The sequence below is a fragment of the Phaethon aethereus genome, assembly GCF_964289735.1.
Source record: "Phaethon aethereus genome assembly, chromosome: 2".
Lineage (NCBI taxonomy): Eukaryota > Metazoa > Chordata > Aves > Phaethontiformes > Phaethontidae > Phaethon > Phaethon aethereus.
The window spans coordinates 57,928,841-57,956,226 of record NC_138582.1 but is presented as its reverse complement, the minus strand read 5'-3'; the positions used below and the strand labels follow the sequence as shown (position 1 = coordinate 57,956,226).

General features: G+C 39.0%; 1 protein-coding gene across 1 annotated transcript; it reads right to left on the bottom strand.

Annotated features, from left to right (window-relative positions):
* Positions 1 to 1,185: 1,185 nt before the first annotated feature.
* RAB12 (RAB12, member RAS oncogene family) lies at positions 1,186 to 25,228 on the bottom strand (the record flags this gene model as incomplete). Its single annotated transcript, XM_082014896.1, has 6 exons — positions 24,745 to 25,228; positions 11,363 to 11,423; positions 3,545 to 3,683; positions 2,927 to 3,016; positions 1,853 to 1,957; positions 1,186 to 1,299 (listed from the first exon to the last, which is right to left on the bottom strand). Exons 1-6 carry the CDS (start codon positions 24,986 to 24,988, stop codon positions 1,186 to 1,188), a joined length of 753 nt encoding a protein of 250 aa, XP_081871022.1. The 5' UTR covers positions 24,989 to 25,228.
* Between the last annotated feature and the right edge of the window lie 2,158 nt (positions 25,229 to 27,386).

Below are 27,386 nucleotides of genomic sequence, written 5' to 3'. Positions count from 1 at the left end.
GATTCTACCTTTTACCCATCATTTGATACTTGCCATTCTAATAACAGGTGCAGTTCCACTGTCATTCATAAATACAAAATTTTATTTGCACTTCATTAGTTTAGAAAGACCACAATGTTTTTCAATACCACAACATTCAGGACACACCAAGTTATTCAAATATATAACTACTGATTTACCACAGCTAAACTAAACAGTGCATTTTAATAAAAGATATATCAAAGATATAATTCACAAATTCATTATCAGACAAAAACCTAACACAGTATTTGCTTGATGGGAATAATTTCCACCATTAGGAACGAAAATAATTTTACTTTAGGTTCCCTTCCCCCCAACCCTACAGATGTCCAGACAAATACACATATATATTCCTTAACACAGGAAAATGTATCATCTTTTTTTTTTTTTTTAAAGAATTTGTCTAGGACAGCAGCATTGCTTTTTATACTTCTTTTAGATCTCGAATATATTTCCATTCTTTTATTGAAACTTAATGATTCTTGCAACCAAGTTTATGCTTACGCAGAAAATTATATATACTATTTCAGAGTGCAATCTTAGATCTGCACCAGATGTGACGTCTTGGCACACAAAGAAAGGGTGCAGCATTAAACAAAATAAATAAAAGACTGCCCAAAATTAAACTTAGCTTTTCAATAAATCCAGTCAGCAGAGGATGCTACAGCTGAAAATGTTTTCACTACATTAAAAGGAAACATAATGCTGATTATGGAAGCTTTGTACATAAAGTCTTCTGTTTTTAAAAAATTTGTCTTTAAAATAGTTAGCAAAGCACCATATACTTATCTTCATACCAGAAGAGCTTCTGCCTGCCTGTTTATAATAACAAAGAACTATTACAACATTTATATCAAGATAGGTATAGATTTAATTTCTCCTCCTCCTCCTCGACTGGAAGCGTGGTAAACCCCCACCGACTGTACAGTATTTATAACACTGGGGCAATGAATGAAACATCATTGTGAGGGAGAGGGGTAATAATTAAATGTTATAGCTGAATCCTACATAGGATTGCATATTTGCATATTTACAAGTTAGTGTGTAGCTCTGACTTGAATAACAAAGTGCAACAAGAAACTGCCAAATGATTGTAGTGCAGAGTAGTACAGATACTTTCTTCACCCTCCCGCTCCTATTTTTCACTCTGTATGGAGTAACAAGTCAACAGCAACGGACATGTGGCCTTGGAGGAGGCAGTTCTGGTGGGATTTCTGGCTCTGGTTGCAGGGACAGGATACTGTTGGACAACTCATTTCTTATAACATCCAGTGGCATCTTAAAGAAAAGAAAAATCACCTGTAAACAGTCATCTGCATAGAACTCAGCACAAAGAGCTCGTTTCAAGAGTTCACTGTCAGCCAAAGCCTCCATTTAAGGATCTTTTGCTTCTTATTAGTGAACTACATTTGAGTAAGTTGTGTTAAGGGTTTCTTTCAGGAAAAAGTTACAAGACATTTCCAAAATAAAGCCACTTCCTAAACCAATTACAACAAATCACAACAGAACTGCCTGCAAATGAAAGCAGGCAAATGTACAGTCAGCTGCTGATACATAGGGAAGTTATAGGAAAGAGGAAGTATAGCAAATAGGAGCAAATGTTTACCAAATTCAACAGCAGTATTTATTAACAGTATTTATTAACTGAACTGAAGCGTTCAGCAGAGTCTGCGAGCTACATCATGCCCACTACGTACTAACAAAAAACTTCACGTGAATCTGTGCACTTGCCCTCTATGTCCTCCCAACAAGTACCTGCACTCGTTATTTAAACATTGACCATTTATGTGGTCAGAGGAACTACCACCTGAATATTTCCTGAATATTTTACCTTTTTCAGAATGTCATCAACAAGTTTTAGAAATATTTCATCCACATTAAAATTATCCTTGGCACTTGCTTCACAGAACCGCATACCAGTTATTTGCTGTGCAAACTGATGGAAGAGAAAAGAAAATAACTACATGAAGATACGCACAAACAGCAACAAACAGCAAATACAGACTGACAGACTGCTCACAAAACCTTTACAAAACCCCACAGCTTTCCCCAAATCTGTGACTGAAGTCTAACTCCATAATTCTCAATCTCCAAGGTACAACAAATATTGCTACATATAGCTAATTTTCACCTAAAATTAGTTTACTAGAAAAGCATGCTGGATTTTTACAGACTTAAATCTGAGAAATTAATGTCTTCAGTTGACATGGATTGCTGTAAATTGCCAAAAAGTAAGAACTTTTCAGAAGAGTTAAGTAATCTCAACCTCATTATTACAATGCAGAAAAGGGAAGCACAGATGTAAGAATTAGCCTTGACTCTCTAACAGAAAATGCGCACTTCCAAACGGGAAGCTGAAGGAAAAGGTTTGTGTATGTCCATACTGACAGAGTCTGATCAGGACGGTTCTGTGAGTGTCATGCTAAAACATATTCTCTTGTCAGGTTCCTTACCGCTTTTGGAATAGGAAGGGAACAAAAGAAACATGAAAACAAAGTTTAGCTAAGTAATCAAGCAGGGTTGTTGCCTATCCTAAAATAATACTGAAAAGCCAATGTCTGGAAGAAGGCTCACAAAGATGACCTGAGTAGAGGCATCTCCATTCGTGATTCAAGGCTTCTCTATATCCTCTTCCAGAGCACAAAAAGGAGTATCCCCCGTACTACTGCGTTAGAGTAAGCCAACTCATAGTTTACTCTTTCGTCAGATCAAAGACATACTGCTTCAGTGGGAATGCATATAACTGCATGCTTTATAAAAGTAAATACCATATGGATTTTGACAGAACTTCACCACTCTCAATATGTTCCTTGGGTCTAGCAGTCTGAACAAGAGCAGCCATACGCAATGCCACAGCAGTTTTGCTTCTAGCAGTAACTAAGAATTTGGTTAGGCCTATTCTTACCTTTTCTCCCTGCTGTCGAGTAATCTCTCGGTCAACTTCACAGTCCAGTTTATTTCCAACTAATAGAAGCTCTGCATCTTCTGAAGCATACTGCAATTAAAACATTTTATCAACTAAACCTAGAAACATAAGATTTTTGTAATGCAAACACAGTATTAAAAAAGGGCAATTCCTCTACTAAACAAGGAACCACACCTACACAGTTTATATGTAAATGTTCTTCCCAAACATTATTTCAAAAATTTTCAACTTCAATTTTTAAATCCCATTTTCAAAACATGACTTGAGAACTAGCTGTTCTAGTTTATCTAAGAATGAACATAATGACCTTATTTTATAGACAGGAAATAAAACTTTTCCTCCCTCAATGCACAGATAAATGAATAATGTTACAGGTTTCCACTGACACTTCTAACTGGGACAGTTCTAGCTCAAGGAAGCAGGAATGGACAACTGTTTTGCAACAAAAAGACATTAATGTTAAATTCTGGCTAAAAGAATCTAGTGAAAACTAGTTGGCACTACTTTAATAATCCTATATCAATGCTGTTAAAAGTCTTAGAGAGCATTTTTTTGTTCTTAAAAAAAACATGTAAAAAGAAAATACTTAAGGCCTACCTTATCAATCATTTTCATCCATTTTGGTAAATCGTCAAATGTTTCCTTCTTGGTGATATCATACACCAAAATAATTCCCTTGGCACTTCTGTAATAAGCTGAGGTAATGCTGTTGAATCTCTCCTGACCTGCTGTGTCCCTAAGAAGCAGCAGCAAACATTGGCACAAATATTTCACCAATATGCAAAGTACAGAATAACTTTGTCTACATTTAAATTAAAAAACCTCCACACTCATTAGATGCTCTGTATTGAACATTTCCTTCTATATGTGTGAACTTCAGGCAAAAAAAATGGAGCAGTACTTTCAATCAAGTTTTTATATCAGGACTACTTATCCCATACTAAGCTCACCAAGAAAGGCCACCAAACAGTTCTACATGTGTCTGAGAATGAAGCTGCCCAATGAAAATGTGCCAGCAGATGAAGCTGGTTTTGTGTTGTTGGGGTTAATTGGTTTGGTTTGGTTTTTTTGTTGGTTTTGTTTGTTTGGGGGGGGGGTTGTTTGTTTGGTTGGTTTTTGTTTTTTTCAATAGCCCTGAAAAAATTAAGAAAGAAATGGATACATGCTTATCAAACACAGCCGGACACTCAACTATAAAATCAGCAATGCACTGAACATTATGATTTGAGCTTTCAGAGCCTTTTTGGATCAACCACAGCCATTCAGCCATGGTTCTAAAACTCATGCAGAAGCTACCAGCAGAAGTGAATGAAAAGAGTGAGAAACTACTATGTGGTACAGCTTTTGAAAGCAGGTACCTGGCTTTCATGCTTACATCTACTAATCTGAGATGTTCAAATTACATTTCCAATCTCACTTTCAGCATTGTAGGTATTTCACACAGGGTGCATTTACACTGGAGACTATTTTCCAGCAATGACACCATGTCGCTCATACTAGTGATGGCTTATACTCCAAAGTACATGAGACAGAAGGGTTATTTTTTACTTGAACCATGAAAACCTGTGATCTGCTTTTAATCATATCATCAAGCCTGCTTATGGAAGATTTTTGGCAGTTATACTAAAAAATAGCTGGTACATACCCGAAGTCTTAAAATGTGACTGGTATCACAACTGGAAAGTAAACTATACGGTGCTGCAAAGTGATCAAGCATTTGCTGCTTGAGTTCAGCCCCCAGAGTCAATGGATAATTTTGAAATTTCACTGTTACAGCAAGTCAAAAGATGGACCAAAATTAAGAGTGGATGGGGGAAAGGTGTGCATGTGTGTTGGGACTCAATAATTCAAAAGGAACTCTCTTCAACAGTCACATTTTAGACAGAAGGAGGAGGAGGATGAATTTGGAAATGAGATTAACAATGGAGACCTGAAACACTTGTCGCCAAAAAAAAAGTCATGTTCACAAAATGCCACATTGATTGTCCTGAAGAATTAATTCTTTTAAAGTCTATGCACAACAAGCAGTAGAATAAACTACCACAAACCTATCTTGCTCTTCACAAAATCTTTAAGAATTTCAGCTAAGCAGGTTTAAAGTGAAGTACTTCACTTTCTCCTGAAATTGCCACAAGTGTACTTGATAGCAACAAATCTTTGCTAGTGATTTCACAAGGTAACGCAGTGTCTACTAGAAAAAGATCTGAAACCTTGGCTTCATAGCCTGTGGAAAAATATTGACTAATGCTTCACTGCAAGCCAATGGCATTGCAATACAGGGCAGAATAGAACAAATTCCTATCACATCCATTTTAACTTTATTTTTATTCAAATCCCATTCTCTACTCAACACTTCAGAATTACATTCAAACAACCCTTTGGGACCCTACAGAAGGTGAAAACAGGTACCCTGTTTCAATAAGGTCAAGCTCTAATAGTATTTCACACCAGTTTTAGATGGTTAAATGGTTGCTTTCTTATCACTAAGGAGGCATTTTTATTAAAGCAATACAAGTTCTGGCAGCTGAAATTACATACGTAAGTATTACTCAGAGCAAGTAACACTACTTTCTCTTCCATTATTTCTTTGCTATGGTCAGATGTATTTTTTGAAAGGTCCTTTGGACATTCACTCCATGAAAAAATTAAAAATTCTAGTACGAACCGTTGATTTTCCACATATGGATAACATTGCTTTAGTGCTTATGAACAGACTTCTCAGAATTATGACCTTGTAGAGCAGCCCCTGCCATCTGCTGTTAATCCAGCCTACTGATCAAGCATATTAAAGATGGGATCCCTTTAGTTCCATCATTTTGAGCAGGCAGAACTAGATGGCAGGTGGAAGGGTATACCTGGTGTGGAAAAATGCACAAATTCTAGGTTTGGCCAGAATAATGGAAAAAGTTGCTTTTTTTTGTTTTGCTGGCTTGTCTTCCCCCTCTTTTCTGTGCCCCTACCGGAACGCAGAAATAAAAGGGTTATTTCAGAGTCATCTGGCTGGGCCTTCAGGTTAGTGCTAAGGACCTTCAGGAACTCCATCACAGAGGGCCTACCAGGGTACCAGATCATTCAGTTCATATATTAGAAAAACAGAGGGGAAATAAAAACATTAATGTTCCACTACCCTCCCTGGAGACAGTCATCAACACACTGGATAAGCCATGGGGTTGGCAACAGAGCCAACAATGCAACGTTACACTCTACTGCTCCAGCTATCTCCAACTCCACATTTCCCCATGCCTGCTGAGTGTTGTATCTCCAAGTCTACCCGGTACTATCAGCCCTTCCTCACCCCACAATACCCTCAGGCTCTTTAAAAATTTATAGTATTCCCAGGCTGCTGCTCCTCTTGGCTGCTGTTCCCTCAGGTCCTGCACTCCCCTTTGTGTAGGTCCTTCACCAATTATCACATAACTTGTAGTCTGGCTTGCTGGCTATTTGAAACACACCACGAACTGTGGCCAGTTTAACACACCCATGGACAGCCTGGCTGCCCACTATATATGTTAAATGGCCAGATGGCCACTGTTACCTGCCAGTCACGCTAGTTACAGTGAATTATGGCTGATTTTCTTTGCCTTGCTTTAACTCATTGACTTCCCCACACTTCACAAAACCAAGGTCTCTACCGCCGCTGTGAGTTTAAATGAAACCAGTCAACAGGTTTCTTACTGTAAGCATGATATTCTAATCCTTATTTCCTTTGAAAAGTGGAAGTAAATACGCCAAATTTGCAGTCTCTTAACATTACATTAGCATTGTACTAGCCTTCAAACAGCAAGGTGAAAATTGGAAAACTTTCTGCAATAAGTAAGTTTAGAATGCAACCCAAAGCTACCTAAATAAGCTGCAGTTTGAGAAGAGTATCAAGTTGATCTTTCACATGGAAAATCTCATCTTCTACCAGGTGCTATCTCATTTCTCATGAAAATGCACAGGAAATTCTTCCAATACTGAGGAAAAAATCACAACCCCTAATGCAGAGCCAATATTAAAAGCGTATCCAATTTAGAATGCCTTCCTTTCATGTGTAGTGCTGGAGCAATTAAGTTTCTTACACTGTTTTCATCAATGCATTATACTCCTGCAGCTGGAGTATTTTAGTAAGGATAGGTGTTAAAGCACTAGTGGAAAGCTGGAAGAGGAAATGAGCACTATTTAACTGAGCTAACAGTATACAACTTCATTAATTTCCTAAGTGATACTAGCTGCTGCTGGGTCTATATTTGCTCTGGTCAGAATCAGCATAATAGAATAAGTCAGTTCAATTTAATTCAAACTCCAGAAATCCAAATAATAAATTACTACAACTTGATCAATGATTTGGCGTCACTGAAAAAACTACAACAGATTACTCCTTTTTTAATGCTAAAAGCAGTTTTCTTTTATTGATTTTTCCAAGAAATGGAAAAACACTGGTATTTCTAAATTGTAATGAGAAACATACAGTGTATAACTCCTGGACCATCTATAAGCTGCAATAATAAAATCCCACTGCTTGACTCTGTTTTTCTGGTTCCAAAACAGAAACTAGACATCACTCCAAAGAATGCAAACAAATATTACACCAAACAACAGCAAATAAAAACACACACAAAGCCCATTTTCAAGCGTTGACTTGTCATATATTCTCACTATTTCAGACTGCACAAAATACAATACAAATACAGTTGATCTTAATTAAAGTAGGTTTGGATAATTTTTGTTTTACACAAATGTTCTCTGTGTCTATCTAAAACAGTTGCTTGAAACAAATACATGGACAGAATCAAAACTGTCTTTGGCTCTGAAGTTAAATCAATTTTTTTATGAGTGGTGGTGTGAAGTGGCAATAGAAAGGAAAATATTTTTAAACATAAATAATTTAACACTTTCACATGCTCTGTGCTTTTACAGAACCTACAGGCAATATTTTAAAATACATTTTCAAGTAATTTTAGAGGTTAATTCTACTTGTCAAGATGAGCTTTTTCCTCCATAAAACATAAATAAACCTTTGTAAGCAAATCAAGACTGTTTGCTTGCCAGGTGTCTGGCTTCCTTGGGCATTAAACTTGTGGAGATACCAGAGAAGCCCTTTGGCTTCCCAGCAGGAAACTGGGTGCAGCGGCAGGGCACCACTTCCAGCAACCAGGTCCTTTCAGAGGGGAAGCCAGCAGTGACTGCCACTTGCTTCAGCCAAGTGCCCAGGATCCTGAGGCACCCTGCTGTCCTACCGAGCAACTCCCGGCACACCTGTGCTTCAAAGCGTGAAAGTGGGGTTCCTATGATTTGGTCTAGTTTTCAAGCTTTGAAAAAGCACTGATTCACGTGGACACTTACGCTACCCAGTTGCTCTGGCTACTTCACCCCACAGCCTGAGCTGCATGCGTGCATTATTTCTCACAGAACGTACGAGCTTGTTTCAGCCAAGAACTGCAAGGCAGAAGAAGACTTTATCTACTGCTTCTGGCAGCCCAAAGGGCACTACTGCTGTTCCAGGTGGCACAGAAACGACGGACGCTACTCTGTGTCCCCAGTGCTGCTCCACCATTTCATAATCTAAGGAGCAGGAGGTTCTTTCCTGACTGAGAGTCAGGGAAATAGGGGAAGAGGTACCGTGAGGTAGCAGGAACCAGATAGGAACATGTAAGCTAGAGGCGAGAGTGGACACCTCTGTGATCCTTAGGGTACAGTATCCCATTGTGAAAGGAATATGGGAAATAAGTCCCATTTGTACACTGCTCTACTAACACTCTACTAACAGCAGCAGGTGTGAAAGCTGCTTTCAAAAGGATGTCTTGCATACCTAATTGCTTGATATATCCAACATAGCACTGCTGTTTTGTTATAAACTCAAGTGGTGGAGCTCTGTGGAGAACACTCTGATGACAGAGCGGTCAGTGGAGAGACAGGTCAAGCGACCACAAAAAAACCCCAAAGTTAAACTTTTTTTTTATTTGATTTTTGAAGTAGAATCATCAAATGACTAAAAAAACCCACAACTTTGATGCTTCAAAATGTAACGTTAGTCATTTTAAGAAAACAGATAAGCATAAGCTTTAGAAATTATCTGTTTACCAAATAAAACAGGTTTTTTGTAATAAAATTACTGTAATCATTGCACATAAGACTACCAGGATGTATGAGGTAACTTTAATTCTGTCTCTGTGTAGGTGTGAAAGGAGACTGACTTAGGATCAGCCATGCAACTTAAGTCTGCATTTCTAAACTTCCAAGTGTTTGACTTGGTAAATTGTTTTCCTCTTTTAATCTAACAATTGAGGGTACAATAAGGAGCTGGGGGAACTGAAGTTGTTTAGGCTGGAGAAAAGGAGGCTCAGGGGAGACCTTATTGCTCTCTACAACTACCTGAAAGGAGGCTGTAGCAAGGTGAGTGTCGGTCCCTTCACCCAAGTAGCAAGTGATGAGAGGAAACGGCCTCAAGTTGCTTCAGGGGAGGTTTAGGCTGGATATTAGGAAAAATTTCTTCACCAAAAGGGTTGTCAAGCATTGGAACGGGCTGCCCAGGGAAGTGGTTGAGTCACCATCCCTGAAGGTATTTAAAAGATGTGTGGACATGGTGCTTAGGGACATGGTTTAGTGGTGGACTTCACAGTGGTTTACGGCTGGACATAAGATCTTAAGGGTCTTTTTCAACCTAAATGATTCTATGATTCTGTGAATCAATGATAATAAGAATTATAAATAGGCCCAACAACATATACAATGTAATTCAGGATAAATTAGCAAAAGAAGTGCTTATCTAATTGCTTTTCCAAAAATTAGAAGTATGCCAGTTTTAACAGTTAAGAACAGCATTTTCATAGCCACTGTTGGAAAGAAAGTGACACTTAGGAGCAGGATGTTGTGTTTATGGATTTTATCATATTTTAAAATATTATCTCTTTACATTGTGTTTTCTCTACCTTTTAACAGGGCTTCACAGTCACATTTTAGCAACCTATCAATTTTTAATTTTAAAAGTTTCCTATATCCTACCAGCATATTCTCAATATGTGGAAAATAATGGTTTAAACATCTGTTTTCCAACAAGATACGTCTCCTATAAAGTGTTTATTCAACATGAAGAAATTGTGTGACAAGCTTAGCACATTTCATAGCAAGAATTCATATCAGGTGTACAGTAGCATCTCCGTATCAGAATTTTTTATTACCTCTGTCAGCTCCAGCAGACGCTGGCTAACAATTGCTGGCTCATCTGCCAGCCTTGTGGTCATAGGTTTCCAAACAGGGACAGGTGATGGATGAAGACATGCCACTAACATTCAAGTGTTAGGTGATTGATGATACCAAAGACGAAGCAGCAGTTAACTCAGAGGGAAGCAAGACAGACACATGGTGTGACAAACAGAGTTGATGGTGACCTGCCAAGAGGAGTTAGTAAGCTGAATTCACTGCATCCACGTAGTTAAGAATGAGAAACCACCAGAATATCCCAAAAGTGTAACGAGTATATTTAGAGCTTTTTCTCCCCTCTATGGATTGTTAGCAGCTTTAACAGTTTAACTAGAATGCCAATTATGCATCACGCACTGTTAATAAACCAAAGCTAAGCTTCTACATAATAGTATATAAGATTAATGTATAGAAAACAGCTGGTTTATCCTCTCATAACAATGTTTATGTATTGTACTACTCCGCAAAGCAAAGGAGCTCTTAAGCTCAATAATATCGAAACAATAAAAAAAAAAAAAAGTATTAATCATTGACATGGGAGAACCATTATCAGGAAACATGTAACCTCCTCCAGAAAGGAAAAGCTTAGTTTAAACCTTGAGCTTTCTGTAGTAGGGTATCAGTACCAGTTAAAGTATACAGTCTTATTTGTATGGGATTGTTTTACTTCTCAGTGCTGCTTAGAGTGGATATAATTTACTTAGTTTTGAATGCCCTTCACTTTAAAGTTATTCAATACAGCATCAAAGAAACAGCACTGCCTATACCAAGTTTTAGAAAACAGTTCAGAAAATACTTCACAGTTGGTTTATAATTGCTGTTACAATGAAGGTCATTTTTAAACAGTCCAGAAAATAAAAAAACAAAGTGTACTTTCTCTAGTGTCTATTCAACACAGTCACCTTTTGTTGTTTGTAGAACTCCTATTTCTTGTGTAGGTGATATCATTCTTCTAGGAAAAGGCGCTTGAGACCTCTGTAATGCATTATCATTTCAGTAATTACATTCATGTCCTATTTCTAAGTTCATCTCTTCTTGTCCTCCTTTACGCTCAAAAAAAAAAAATCTAAGAGCTATTTGGTTTTGCTTAAGTCTTGTGGGAATGGAGGAGAGGAGGAATGGTGTAAGAGCTAAACCAGCTTATAACAGTTAATAGTATTAGACAAGCATATTAATTCATGCTAGAACATAAAAATTAAAACATACTGCTGGTTGCACATTTGTTTTACTTACCAGATTTGTAATCTAATTTTCTTTCCTCTTAGCTCTACTGTTTTGATTTTAAAATCAACACCTATAAATAAAATACAGTAAACAGAAAAGGAGGAATAAGAAGCAAAAGTAATGAGGGTGTAATTACTTTTTTTTTTTTTTTTAAAATCAACTTGTAACACTCTGAACAAGCAGAAGGTTTTGCACCACTATGGGTCACCTCAGGAACATCATGGAGATTTGACACTGCTATATAGTCTGTGAGCCATCCAATTTGGCAACATCACAACATAAACCTTCCACTTTGTGCAACACTTCCAGCAGCAGGTAAACCCAACATAACAGTAGAACAGGCACAGTATGTTTGTTTCTCCCCTATTCACCTTGACTGTCAAGGACAATCCTGCTCTACTTCCATGCACAGAAGCCCTGGAGGCATGGAGCAAAACCAATTCCTCCACATCAGTTTTGCTGTCTGTAAAGTGGGAACAATACACATCTTGGTTTCCAGGCTGTATGCTTAACACCTGTAAAGTGCTTTAGTAGAAGTGCTGGAATTATGGTTGTTTTATGAACAAGTTTGTCAGCACTGTCATTCTTAATTCCTGCAAATATTTATTAGCAAACTGCTTAAATTTAGAGAGGGTATTTGACTTTTAAAATTCGTTTTATACCTGTATACTTTTATCCATCATCTCAAAACTCCAGTCACATTTTGAATGCATGCTAAATATCAAAAGATAGAACCATGAAGACTTTGTTATACAGAAAGATTTTACTTCTACAAAAAATTTAATGCTGGCAATCAAAACATAAGACATACTGTGGTCAAACAATACCACCTCAACTACAAGAATATTTCAGGGTATAAATGTCCTAGAATACCATAGCATTTGTAGATTGTGAACCTGTTCATTTCAGTATACATTTATATGAAGATTTTTGCTTCAGTTCTTCTGTCTAAACACCACCCCCCCTAACAGTGCTAAATCAAAAAGGAGGAAATAAAAAGACAAGAAAACCTGGTTCAGACTGGACTGATGCACTTAAACTCACACAGAAGTGTGCTGGAAACACTTCTGCTATTTCATATGCAACTGTATACCACGGATAGGGATGAAAGTAAAAAGGAAAAAAAGATTTTTATTTTCACTAGCAAAACCTACACATTTTCCTTATGTCTACCCTTGGTAAAAGCTAGATGTCCCTCCTGATATCGTTAGAGTCAAGAATGGAATTTAACTTTGACAGAAAGGACTAAACTTGGCCCTATGCAAAGCTTTTCAAAACTCCTGAAAATTTAGGTGGTGGATTTTACATCCTGAAAGCCAGTTACACATTGTTGACTTGGCATTTATTTCAAAGTGCTTTTAAAGATAGTTATGTCTGTAAAGATGTTGGTAAGAGACAATAAAAGGGACTAAGTTTTAAAAAACTAGATACACTTTATGAATTGAAACGTAAATGATACACTCAATTCTATTTTTAGTTTGCAAAGTAGGTTGCCACTGTTCAGCTAGACTAAATAAATGAAAGGATCATTGATCTTCATTCTCCTAAACAAAAATCCCTTCAAACAGCTTGCAGTTGCACATCACATAGTGATAAAAGTATTGGTTATCACCATGACATTTGTCCTCCTTCTCCATGTCCTTAAAAGTGTCTAGCACACCAATGCACCAATTCTTGGAAAGCTATTCAGAACAGATGATGCTTATGCTTCACTTACCCAAACGTATCCCATTCAAACCCCCGTAGGGTTCTTAGGCAATACACAAGCTTAAGCATTAAACTGATTTGCACTATACAGTCTACAATTTCCATGGCAATTTTCAAGTATTCATATGCAAATTGAGAAAAATACTAGAATGACTAAAATTTCAGAGCATTTATTACTCCTAACTTTAAGAAATATTTTTCTACACATTTGAAAGACCACCATCTGTGTCAGTGTAAAAGCAGAAGAAAGTAAAATGATCCAGCTATGCTCTACTATCCAAAATGTGGGAAATACTGCTTTTCTATTAACAGGACTTTTTTTTTTTTTTTAAAGAAACACACATCCATTTCTACCGTTAAGAGCTTTTTCTCTACATAAATGCATGTAAACTATAAAATGCAATTGTCTTAATGGTCACAGCTTTGTCTACAACCAGACAGCAACTTCACTTGCTAAAGAGGTAATGAGTATTCACTGAAATTGCTTCAAACCTCTACCTTCCTCAAGGAATTTTGAATATAATTGCCCAGACATCTCAACCCCAATTCCCAATCCTGTCATTATCTCATACACAACATACTATATAATTTGCTGTTCATCTGAGAACTCAGGTTAAAAAAAAGAAAAAAATCTTGCTTTTCTCTCCCACAGAAATATAAAAGGAAAAAAAGAATCTATGATGCTCATACAGGTGGGTATATCTGTCTTAGGCTAACAATTACACTTGTAAAGCAGCTTGATCTGAGCACAGAGATAATACAGCTCTGCTGTGTAAAAAAAAAAGTTGTATTATCATACAAGGAAGTCTAAACAATCTCTGATCCAAAATTGTGTATTAAAAACCATCACAGGAATTTCATGTAAGTTTCACCAATTCCATCAACAAAATTCATATATTTTTACGGAAGTGGTTTATATGCTGCTGTCTTACAAAAACCAAGGAACAAAAAGGTTTTGTTGTGTTTTTTTTTTTAATTAAAAATAAATAATAAACTATGGAGAGAAAATCCAACTGTTCCAATACAGTAAATTTTCAACTCGGGACTTCCTGGGAACAGTAGGCACAACACATGAATGAAATGAAGTAGGAAAAAAACCTACATATAAAAGAGATGGTTTCAAAATAAATAGTAAGTTAACAGCATACTTATTTCAAAGGCAGATCTTTCTATTAATCATCTTAAAGTCATACCGTGAAACCTTTCCCTACTGTTAAATTTTGCAATGAACAATGCAAACCAGTAACAGTTTTGGAAAAGCAGATTCTTCTACAGAACCGTTTGAATCATCAATCACTTAAGGCAGATAGCTTGCCAGAACTAAGCAAAGGTTGTTCATCTGCTTATTATAATTAGTAATGCTCTGCAAACATCAACACAATACCAAAAGCTTCATGTCTGCCAATACTGAAGGAAAAAATCTGGCAACTTTCCTTTTGCACATGAAGAAACAAATTCCTAAGCCTGTCAGGTTTCATTAACAGGCTTCACCATAGACCTGCCAAAGGCAGTGCTTTGAGTTTACATACAAATTAGTAATTTACTTAAAACAACACAATAATTTGTTTTCCACTTCAATTTCAAATATCATCTCAAGTTAAGAAAAAGTTCAATAAAATAAATTATTTAGCTTGATTAACGTCAATGACAATACCTAAATGAAAAGTTTTGCTATTCACAGAATTACTCCAGATATTAAAAACAAGAAGAAAAACTGTTAATATTCTCTGAAAGTCAACCAGGAAACTAACACTTTCACTATTACAGATAACAAATACTTATTAGTCACACAAGACATTCAGAGTTAGACAACTGCACCTTTCCATTCACGTATGCTAAGGCAGCCCTATATGTTCTTCAGATTTGCAGTTGTAGGACAAAGTTTGGACCAACTGCTGAAAATTCCCTTCTTCAGCAAAGTAACTGCTAACAGTTCTTTTAAGTATCTCTATTCAGCACAGGAAGGTATTAAGTCTGGTGTTAGAAAATGGTGTTTTTTTTAAAGAAGTGCTTTGTAATACTACAGTGTTGATGCCAGCAATATTTGATAAATTCTTTAAGATCCTTGCTTCAAACAACACAATTTACAGTCGCTCTAAGCAAGGTAAATGTTTCTCAGTCTTGTTAAACCTAATTCTAAGACCAGTTAAGTACAGGCAAACAGAATTTTTTCAAGTCTCACCCTACTTGTAATGATACTGGTAGCCCTTGCACAGTTACTACTCCATTCAGACAGATCCCAAAACACAACTGACATCCAAGTTTAATAAACTCGTGCATTTGTTCTGTGTTTAATCCCGCCCCAGACTGCTCCAGTCTTGAAGCTATATAGCTGCACAAGCAGTGGTGTGCTTGAACGCATGCACTGACAGACAGGACTTACTAGCCCTGGCATAACACTCTACTAGCACGACTACACCATGTTGCCCATCGTGCACCTCCAGTTATGGCGGGTACCCCCTAAAAGGATGTGCACAACAGCTAACACAAACAAGCCACTTAAGCACCTTGTGCCCCTAATTATGCAAACAGAACCAAGGGCACGGTTTTATATATAGTTCAACAAAACATAGGAATCAATAATTACTGTTCGTAACTGTGTTAAATCTGAACAACACATCTCATAAAAAGAAAGGGCTTTAAAGGGCTCTCTAGCTGCTACAACCCTGGCAAACTATTACTGGTTTGCATGTTACCTAGTTTGCATTTTAAATGACTGCTGGCTAATTTATTGTCAATGAATAACCAAATGTACACATGCCAGTGAAACCAACAAGTGCATGCGCTTATGATCATACTGAAGTGTGCCCTTTGCCAAGGCAGCGATGCGAGGGGAACCAAAAGGCTTATCACAATCTTTCTTCCCATTAAAAAGTCGACCTCCTCTCCATACATCAGGCTTGCATGAACCACAGGCAATCAATGTGTTCAGTTTTTCTAAAATTATTACACTCACACCACGAGTAAATCCAGACCACCACCTCTCTTTTTTATGCACTAAAGGTGTGCATTTTGGATGTCAGATTTTGACCTCCACTTTTCTCTGGAAAGGCCTTTTTCAGGAATCCAAACATACATGCTACACACACATAAAAGCTAAGGAAAAAGGCACAAAAATACAGATCAGCCTCTGGTTTGGGTTTCTGATTTTGTATCTATTAAGCATTTCAAAGGACACTGATTCAGCTTGCCCTACCACTTAAAACTGCAAATAAGCAGCTGCCCTCTCCCCGCAGGCTAGATATACATCAAATAAGTCATTAAGTACAGCAGCACTTATGTGGTGTGTGTAAGGCGAGATTACTAGCTAAGGATTTTCAAAATTTTATACAAAGCACATCGCTTTTGTTAATAGCACATGAACTTTAGATTAAGAATATGCTTCATGCGAACAAGAACATCTATTACAACATGCGCTCAACTGAAACTATACTTTTTCCAGGGAAAATAAAGGGCTAGTAGAAGGGTTTTTAAAAAGTATATTAAACACACAGCTAAGCAAACTGTCTGCACTCCTTTCAAAAGTAAACAGCGCTAAAAGAAAGAGAACAGACACTCAAAATACAAGTGCACTAATGAAGTTCTAGATAAGGGCAAGTCAGTGAGGATGACACATCTTGTCACTGAACCAAACCTGAGACTGTTCCAAGCTTGAGACTGAAATTCAATAAAAATGAAGTCCAACCCAGAAGAGATTGTAATATATTAATTTCTTGCCCCAAACAGGAACTAGAAGATACCTACTAAAGCACAAATGGAAGGAACACAGCTGGGTCTAGCCTCTCTCTTTAAAGCTAAAACAATTTGTTTAGAAAGAAAACAAATAGTGAAAAAACTTCTTACTATGCATTTTGCACTTAGGTTTTAAATTTTTTTTTCCTCAGTGGCAGAAAAAGGAAGTGGAAACTATTTTGCTTAATGCACACGGAGTGACCTCTCTGAGGCCAAGATTTCCTGATGATGAAGTTAAAGGCGGAGCTGGGAAAAAGAGATGCAAACAGAGCATAAAACCTCTCTCCAACTAAAATCAATTCCAATAGATTAAATTTTCAGAGGCCTAGTAATGATTTGCATCAAAGCAATTCAGTCAGTGAAAAATAATCAGACATTTAAAGAAACAAAATCAGTTTAAAAATTCAGAGGTTGCATAATAATGAATCATTAGAACAGACATGTAATTAAAAGACTACAACAGTTTATTTAATATGGACACCTGAGAGCATTATACAGTCAAATTTTCTTACTTCTGCTACAATTGATGAGTGAGGTCACATGCTTCTTGAGGTAAGAATCATCTTTGTTAGTCCTGGACTGCAACTAAATACAATACAATACTTACACCTATCCAGAAACCACTGAAGTCAATGAAAAGATTCTCAATGGCTTTCATACTGATTTCTTCCATCTTGCTGGGGGGGGCGAAGGAAGCAACAACAAAAGGTACATGGAGAGGGGAAGGTTACAAAAACCGTGTCAAGAAAAAAACTAAACCATCGTATTTGATTTTAATTGAAGCCCTAGGACATGCAGTTAATTTTGAAACACACTAAAGAGGAAATACCTCTTTCAAACTGCATGTTATAAATTTAAAGATTTTTAAAAGAGATTTGGAAGCATTGTTAAGTCAGATATGAGTGAGTTTGGGGATTATTTTAGAGCCAGGTAAAGTACGTTGTCCATAACGCTTCAGCGTGTAATTCTAGAACGATTAACATGCAGACATTTGAGACTGCTCGCCTAAAATAAAAGTCTACCCATATCTCAACCGACAACTGTGCTACAGACCAGTACGAAACAGATATACCAACACCAGAAAAAAAAATAATTTGGTAATACACATGCAGTGACTAAATTTTGAAGGTGTAATTATAATGAGTTTTTAAGAAACTGTCAGGGATGTCCCAATGTCCAATATAGAGCTTCTAAACATCTCAGATGCTTGGTATTTCCAAGCTTAATGAGAACAGAGGAAGTTACAATTTCTTTACATTCTCATGGACAGTAAAATTATAAAGCCTTTCACAAAATGTAGGCTTTTGACATTATTTATGGTACTAAGTTCAAAGCATGCAGCAAAATTTTGATAAAGAATGAGGTGGAAGGGGAGCATGGAAGGAACAAGAATCTCTGTGCCTTCTTGAACAAGGCTTATTTTCAAAACTTCTGATTATAGAACAGGAAAACATAGTGAGCTACTGGTCTACAACTACCTGACCTGAAAGGAAAACTGAACGTGAAGAAAAACTTATTTGATGAGCAGGACTTCCCAGATTTTAAAAAGGCAGAACCTATTTTAAAGTGAGACTGAATGTAGCATTTTGTTTTGTGTATCAAGTTTCCCACTTCTCCAGATATCAGAAGAAATAAGTTGCAAAAGTGTTGCTATATGCTGTTAAATAGTTCCAATCTTAACAACTGGGAATATTAATCCTCTTTCTTGTTTAAGGACAGCCTGATGAAGATAGTTTACAAAGACGTCAGGATTTTTGTGATGAAAGGCACTCTAAAAAGTCTCTCTCTTCCATTTTATGGTTTCACTAAATCCACAATTATTCGGCATAGTGCATGCACTATATTCATTAAAGGAACACTTAAGCTCACAACTCCCAGAAAGAAATAAGGAAGTCCATAAACAATCACATGGCGCTCTTTTTTGTTGTTCTTCCTCCTGTCGGGCTCAGCTGTTCACAGTGGAGACTGAGTTTGACAGCTGCATTCCACTCTCCTTGCAAACTAAACTCCGCATTTGACACTATTCAAGTGGCCTCTTCTTTTTGCCTGTTGTTTTACTTGCGTGTTCTCATATATGTACTGACTAGGAACTGCAAGGTACTCTGACAGTTCTGTAGTGTTGATATAACCCAGCATCTGAATATTTCTATCAGCTGAGGTTAACATTTAGTTTTCAAATGAAGAAAACAAACTAAATTTTGAATTTACTCTTCTTCACAACCTCTTGGTAATTAAAAACCCCATACCTTCCCAAAACCCTATTCCTGAACCCTGATAATTTATATATTCTACCTACTACCTCCTCCTATTTTAAAATATAGTTTTGTTATCTTATGAGGACTTAAATGATTATGCATGGAAAACAATTGCTGACTACACCAAATGCTGTCAAATACGCTTAGCTGAGACATTTGAGGCAAACCATGACTTGCCAGGTGCTTTCAGTTGCTGCAGTCTCCAGTGTCAATGACAAGTGACAACACTGCTCCTAAAGGTGAAAGGCAGCTTCCAGGGAACGGAGGTTTCTGTTGCAAGATGCATTTCCTAAAATTATGGTTACAGAACTGAAGACAACAGGTTCATACATGTTCCTTAATCATCTCAAGGTTTTGTGTAAGACAAAATTGTTTTCTGTGCAAGTTTCCAGCCTCCTGCTCTCCTCTGTTTGTAGTTTGTCAAGTAATTGCAGCACATCATTAACGAGATGTTTGTTTTATTTATACTATTCTGCACTAGCCAAAAAGCCAATATATAAGAACAGATATGTATTAACACCCTGGACATGCAAAGATGAGAAGGGCTGATTCTCACAGAAATACTTATCACTGATCAGAACTTCCTTTTTTTGTATAACAGCAAAAATTTCTCATTCTGAGTATAGAACCGATTTTGGATATAAGGCAAGGACATCTTACCACTACTTTTCCATGATGTGGTAAAGCAAGAGACATCTATTTCTACCCTTTCTTCCTTCTCCCCACCCCAACTAAGTGAAGGGAAGGGAAAACAAAAGATCTTTAAAGAAAAATTAAAATTAATTCTACTTGTCAGAAAGAACCCACAGACACATAAAACAAGTGGAGTAAAAAGATAAATGTTTTTCCAGGTGATGCAGGATGTTTTTCTCAAAATTTTATGTAGATTGTTCTTCATCTCAGATTACATCAAATTACTAAACTTGTTTTTAAAACAATTTTATTATGATTTACTGAACAATTATTTTTCAAATGGTCAGTAAGCCTCATACCATATTTACAGTGCTTGTGAGAATAAATGCCGACTAGGTAACTAAAAAACTAAGGAGCAACTTAAAGGTCAGTTCTGAAAAATAACCAATCGTAACCTTTAAAATGGAATAGGCTGATACTTTTAAGTGAATATAATTATGTTATATGACAAGCTTATGGGAATGAAACTTAACATTTACACTCCACATATTTTAAGGGTAAAGAAAATGAAGAAAGAGTTTGAATTGTGACAGAAACCCCAAACATACATATACATATATATGTATATATTTATATTTCTCATATATGTATATATAGTAAGACCAGAAGCTACCTCACCTAAGATTGCTCTGATAAAAGATAAACACATAGTTCTCACCATCACTATTGTTTACTCGATGGACATTAGGCATTTTGCATGGACATGGGTATTTTAAAAAGAATTGATAGGGAAAAGATTGCTTGGGAAAAAAGCTACGGAGCTCTGTAAATCTAATGAGTTCCTAACTTACTTACCATTCTGCACTAACATCAAAGTAAGGTGAAACAAGGTCAAAGAGCATTTTTGTGATGTCAAAGGCGTCTTAAACAGCAGTACATTTTCATGCCACTGATCTGGCTCCCACAGGCTACAATTAGTCCAAAACAGATCACAGGTCGCAACATTCACATCCTGATCCACAACAGAACCTCCCATAACAAACTTAGCTGAGGAGCTCTACCTATGATTTTCCTTATAAACCAGGACTGAAGGAAGCTTTAGTGTTTACTACAAGTGGTAGTATAATTCCCCCGAATTGCTGTTAAAAGGAGCCAGCAAGGAGCCTGGATGGGGCACCCAAACAGCTCTGACAGTATCAAGTTCCCAGGATGCTTCCAGACCTGGCAGAAAAGAGCTGAAGTGTAAGACTGGGGTTCAGAAACTTTACATACTAAGCCAGCACACAGTAGAAAAGCCGAGGAGCTCAACTTGATTTGAGGGGACAGGAGAGTAAACCGCCCGAGACGTGAGTCAGTGCAGGGCTTCAGGTTTGGGTGAGCTGGAACCTCAGGTTCAGAGATTAAAACCCAGAGAGAAGCGTAAAGCCTGCGGCAAAATTAGACGGACAGGAAATACTGCTGAGTACAGGAATTTTGTACACCTGTCACGGAAGAAAAATGTCAGAGAGACTGGGAATGAGCTAAGGTTTGGTGGATGCAGGTAGGATAGACAACCATGAGACTGAGAAGGAGTTGGACAGATGCTGGGAAGAGAACAGAGGCATTTGACTATTTAATAAAGGGACTCTGATGAAAAAGAGGGTGAGATAGCACCATTTTTAAAAATTAATATATAAATTATAACACCACCACTATGGACATCTGAATTAAGATGTATTTCTTTTGGGATAAGAACTACTTGGGGTGGGGGGAAGAAGTAAAAGCAAGTACTCTTTCTTGACCACGCATCTTTGAATCTTCTCACAAATGTGGTAATGAGTATTTATCCACTACCTATGGAAAGGTCATCCTTTTTCATGCTGAATTTGTCATACTTGTTTTTAGCTGTCAAGAGTCTGAAAAACTTCTAAGCGATAGTTTTGGATTCCGCTCCTGTGTGAATAATGCAGATGCATGGGGGTCAGGCAACAAATCATAAATGGAGATCAAATTTTATTTTTAAAAAGTACATATTTATGTTTGTTGACAAAGCTAAGATGATGCCAATATTACCCTCGCACAAGCATGATTCCATTATAGAAAAGAAGTTACCTTAACTAGTCTGGATTTAACACTGGCCTGAAGAGAGTAATTTAACATCATTCCAGATACAGAGGAACATTTCTAAAACAATTTCTTTCCCCAAACAATAAAAATAAGTTATAACCTAATAATAAAAGCAAACATTCAGACCTAACAGCAACATCTATTTCTCATCTGACAACCACATGCAAAAAAATCAGTAAATATTTGAGCATACTGAGTATTCTCAGTACTATGTAAATAGCAGATTAAGGAGACACAATATTCTATGCAACTAATTTAATGCCCAAAATAAATACATCAAAAGAATTTTAGATCAACAGCACATCATGTGTGGTTATGAATAATGTGCTGAAATCTGCCAAGCTATTTTTGAACACTTTCAAAGAACTTCTGTATTTTGAGACGAGACTGAAGACATGTTGATGTGTTTTTATTATAGAATTTAATTTACCAATGTGGCAATGTAGTCTTCCTAAATTATTATTATAATGCTGTCTCTTTTTTAATTGAATCCACACCTCCCCTCTTCAACAGAAACACTGCACTTCTCTATGAAACATGCTTATTATCCTAAACAGCACTTAGGGCCAGGAAACAGCCAAAGGTTTTGGACATTTGCAATTCTACCACTGTCAGAGAAGACCTCTGAGCAGCCTGTATGCTTTCATACAAAAGGTTAAGGTGTTAAGTATTGTTCTGTTTCACCTGTACTTCCACTGGTTTAGTATAAAAACATAAACATAAGGTTGAGACCATTAACACCAAGGTAAGGAAGTAAATACGTCTTCTAGCATTCTATTTAAACTATAGCTTAGCTAATATGAAGTAGATACACAAATTTTGACTATTCTTTTGGTTACAGTCTTTTGAAATTTAATCTCAAGTTATATTCAGTTTATACTCTTTTATACTTCCTCTGAAATGGGATAAGTCACAGGGTTTTCAACAATGTTTCAGAACACATTCTGCACTTACAGTTTTTGAAAACCACTGCAGTAAATGGTGACAAAGGAAGAGCTTTATGATTTCAACTGTGTATGAAAGTCTGACCTCAGGTCATTTTGGGGTGTGGGTTATTGTCAATATACATGAAATGTAAACAGCAGAGGTTACTTTTTCTTACTCTATGGTGCAAAAAAGCAGGGTGCAAGTTGACTGTGAAAAGCTCTTTCATTTAGCAGTCAAAAGATCTGGGGAATCTCAACAGCTCTCAAGTTTAGTCAGAGAACCTTGAAAGAATGCCACTACTATCAAGTCTTTCTACATGTATTTTGGCACAACTTGATTTCCCTATGCTGCTTTATGTTGGCACACTTCATACATCAAACATTATGTAATCTTCTGTCTAGCAGCATATCGCCATTTATTTCCTGTTTCTTTTCTAAAATAAGGAAGCTTCCCTGCTTCGGTCACTGTCTCAGTTATCTAGCAAATCAGTTTTGCCTACAAGGCACCAGACGGGAAGTCTGGACTGGGGTCTAGAGTACCTCCTCTCACTTCTCACCATTTGCATCAGGAAACTAATCTTAGTTACAGAGAGCAGCACAGCCTTGAAGGAACCCTTTATGTAGGTCAACCCAAAGAAGATGCACATGAGTTCAAAACAATATATACACCTGGAGAATTTATAAAGGATACATTCCACTATTAGTTCTACTTCCTCAGCTCTACCGTATATTTAATGCAATCTGTCCATTTACAGCAGCCATCAGCATTTCTTAATTACAACACATCACTCGAGGATTAATGCCTCTGATATGCGACCACTGTCTTTCTAACTTCAACAAGGTTAAGTTACCAACTTCAAAACAAAAATATATCAACACTAACAGTTCTAATCTGCACTGCCAGATTTTGATTTTTAGAGGACCTAGGAATGAATGAAACAACTGATAAAATACACGTTAAAATTAAAGTACGAGTTACTGTGTATTATTTTGTCACAGGAAGATAGTTTTGGGTAGTAATAATTCAGCTTCTAAAAGGCAAGACAATCACTTTCCATCAAATGCTCTAAGTTTCCTCACATTCCAAGCTACAATTAAGCTAAGCACACATATTTTCCAATGACACAGAGCTAACAACTGCCTTGCTGCAATACTCAAAAGTTCAACTCCAAGGACAGGACTCTAATAACAACGCAGACTAACTAGCTTGTTTTCCTCCCTTTACACATTTGTGTATTAAAAGACAACAGGCATAAAATTACCTCCAAGACTCATACAGATGACTAAATCATGAATAAGACAGCACATTACAGAACTAGGAGGTTGCTCTTCAGTTCGTTGTATGAAGAGCAAAACACGCAGCGTGCTCTTCAAGAAACAAAACATTAACTTCCTCAGCTCTAACACTATGGAGGGTTTCTTGATGAAGGTGCAACAGCGATCTGGAGTTAATCAGACTATGGTCTGGAAGGCTATTTGCAGTCCCATCGACTATGCTGAATACACACTGTGCAACTTTTCAACTTCCAAAATACTTGTTTCCCTACATGAAAGGCCTGAGACTTGTGCACAATAACCCACTTTACCAACCACCTCTAGTTTGGTTCTTTTTTTTTAAACTGTTTGTTGTTTGTCGTTAGTAAGGCTGAAACGGGATACCCAACACCAGCTTGCAAGGATAACCAGGACCTCCACCATCTTTCCATCAAGAGTTGGCACGTCTGACACTAAGGCCTCCCTCACCATAAACGCCCTGAGCTTCCCACCGTGAGCAACCCACCCGGGGCCAGGTGGGAGACTGGGTGGGGAGGGGACGGGGACCGTCGCGCACCCCGAAGCGGACGAGGCCGGGAAGCCCCCAAAGGCAAAGCCTCGGGCCGGCATGTGGGGCGGCGGGCCTACCCTTCGAGGAAGGCGAGAGAGGGGCCAGGGAAGGCGGCCGCCACACCGAACCCCGTGTTTCCATGGCCGGGCCCTGCGGCAAGGACATCCCCCTCCCCGGGACGGGGCGCGGCCCGGCGGGCTCCCTTACCCACGGTGGACTTGCAGGCCTCGCAGAAGGTGTCGTCGGTGAAGCGCTCCATGAGGCTGGTCTTGCCCACCCCCCGCGACCCGATGATGATCACCTGCAGCTTGAAGTCGGCCGGGCGCGGCGGCTGCTTCCTGCGGCGGGACTGGCCCCCGGAGAGCGCCGGCGACCCCCCCGCCGAGCCCGCCCCGAGGTCCAGCCCGCCGCCCCCCACCCTGCGCTGCGGCAGCCCCGAGCCCGGCTCCATCAGCGACGCATGCGGCGCCGCGCTGGCGCCGTGCTCCCTCCCCGCCCCCGCCGCGCCCCGCGCTCCCGCCCTCCCCGCCACCGGCGCCGACGACTGCGAGGCAGGGGGAGGAGGGGGCAGCGAGGACGAGACACGGCCGCTGACCGGCCCTGCGCCCGGCCCGGCCCGAGGGGAACGGGAACAGCAACAGGAACGGGAACTGCGCCGCCGCCGCCGGGAGCGGCGCGCCCAAGCCCGCGCCCGGCCGCGCAGCGCCCTCTACAGCGCCGGAGCCGCGGCCCAGCGCCGCAGTGCCGGGGGCGGGCAGCGGCCGCCCGCCCCGCCCTTCCCCCGGGCTGGGGCCGACCCAGGGGTCCCGTCGCCCGGCGCGGCCTGCGCGGGCCCCGCCTGCGTGCGCCCCAAGAGTGGGGCGGGGGGGGCGGCCCCGGGGTCCGCAGGCTGCCCGCAGCGGGGCTGTCCCGCGCTGCCTCAGGCCCTTTAACCTGAGGTGGTCCGTGGTGAGGCCGGAGCCCGCGCAGCCAGGCCTTGCTTTGAAGCCCAAGTGCGAGTTGGGGGCGGTGGGGTCTCCCCTGAATTTACCTTCAAGTAGTCAAACAGACAGCCGGCGTACAGCGGCACGGGCGGCTCTGGTGTCGGCTGGGTGTAGATTTCACTATCTAATGCAAACCTAATACCTGTGCATCAGGATGGCGTGCTCCTGGGCATTGGCCTTCTCATAACAACTGCCTGTGCTAGCTCAGTTGTTAAAATTCCAAGCAAAGATAAAAATGGCATTAGAGGAAGTAGTGTCATAAATCATGTGAAGGAAAATGATCAGGATGAGCTGTAGTTTTTGAGGAAATTTCTACCTCTCCAAGCACTGAGGACCTAGAATTCAGAGAATTCAGATTTTTCAGTATCAGCTGGTGGCAAAGATGTGGGCCTGACTTCCAGAGGTAGGAAAGATTCACCATTTTGACTGAGATCTACAGGTAGATGCAGTGTTCCTTCGAACTTCAGAGGTGAGGGCAGCCAAAGCTAGTGGGTATTTGAGAAAAGTTGTTCCCATTTTCTAGATTCTCATTACCATTTGTAAGCGAAGGAGATTGCACAAGGGAATGCCAAATTGGTCTTTACGCTTAGGAAACCATTGCCGTACAGGAATGATTAGCTCAAGAGCTAATTTTCTTAAAGAGACGAGGTGGTTTGACAGTAAGGCTATGTTGTCAAGAACAAAAATGAAACAAAGAAACAAGAGAACTAGAACTAGTTTAACATTTTTCTTAATTGTCACTAATTTTCGTCACTAGAAATACTGGCAGTTCTTCAAACAAGTAGAACGGTCTGAACCTTAAAAAAAAAAGCTTAACAAATCAATCCCAACACTTCTTGTGTGTTACTCTCACCCCACCCTCTTCTTATTAGTTGTCTGTAATTCTGTAATTAGGTATTTGAAGGGACAATCCATCACTGAGAGTGAAATAATCTAGCAAGTAGAGCATCATAACAAGATAACCTTTTTATCTTGAGGTTTTTTTTTTCCCCTTAGGTCCTTCCGCTAGAATTATAATGTTCTCCAAAACTGGGCACTTGCTGTGACCTATCTGTAGCTCTGATAGATTCTCAAGATTGCTCAGCCCTTCCTAAATCATGCAGACCACTAGGTATGATGTGGTGTGTTTTCCCACATGCATCATCAGTCATTAGAGTAGCCCCAGTTCCACATACTTCTATGTCCTACCAACTCACGTTCAAACAAGGCAGTTCAAATTAATCTAGGTTGACCATTCTATTTTTGTACCTGCACATAGATATTCAGCAACATCAATATTAATTTTCATTCCCTTGTTAGATGAATTGAACTGTGAGTACCATGCTTCAATTGTGTAGCCTGGAGTGGTTTGTATCTTTTGTGCGGCAGGGGAGCTTTTTCTTGATTAGACAACAGCTGCAGAGAACCCCCATACATTAAGTGAATTCCTTTGTGCCTCCAGTCACGTTTAGCAGTCTGTCACCAGCCATTGCCACTCTTCCTTTTTATTCCTCTCTAAATATTCAGTGGGGCCATCTCAGCAATCATGCATAGATTTTTCATGTTAGCTAGTTTGTGGCATCCAAACTTTTCCTTCAGCATCTGTTTTCAGTTTTCACACACTGACATGCATAGTCAACTACTGAGTATCATGGAATCATGGAATATCTCAAGTTGGAAGGCACCCATAAGGATCGTCAAGTCATAAAACTACACCATATGACGAAGAGCGTCATCCAAATGCTCCTTGAACTCTTGACAGGCTTGGTGCCATGGCCACTTCCCTTGGGAGCCTGTTCCAGTGACTGACCACCCTCACAGTGAAGAACCTAAGGGCCAATCTGAACTTTCCCTGATGCAGCTTCATTTCATTTCCTCATGTCCTAT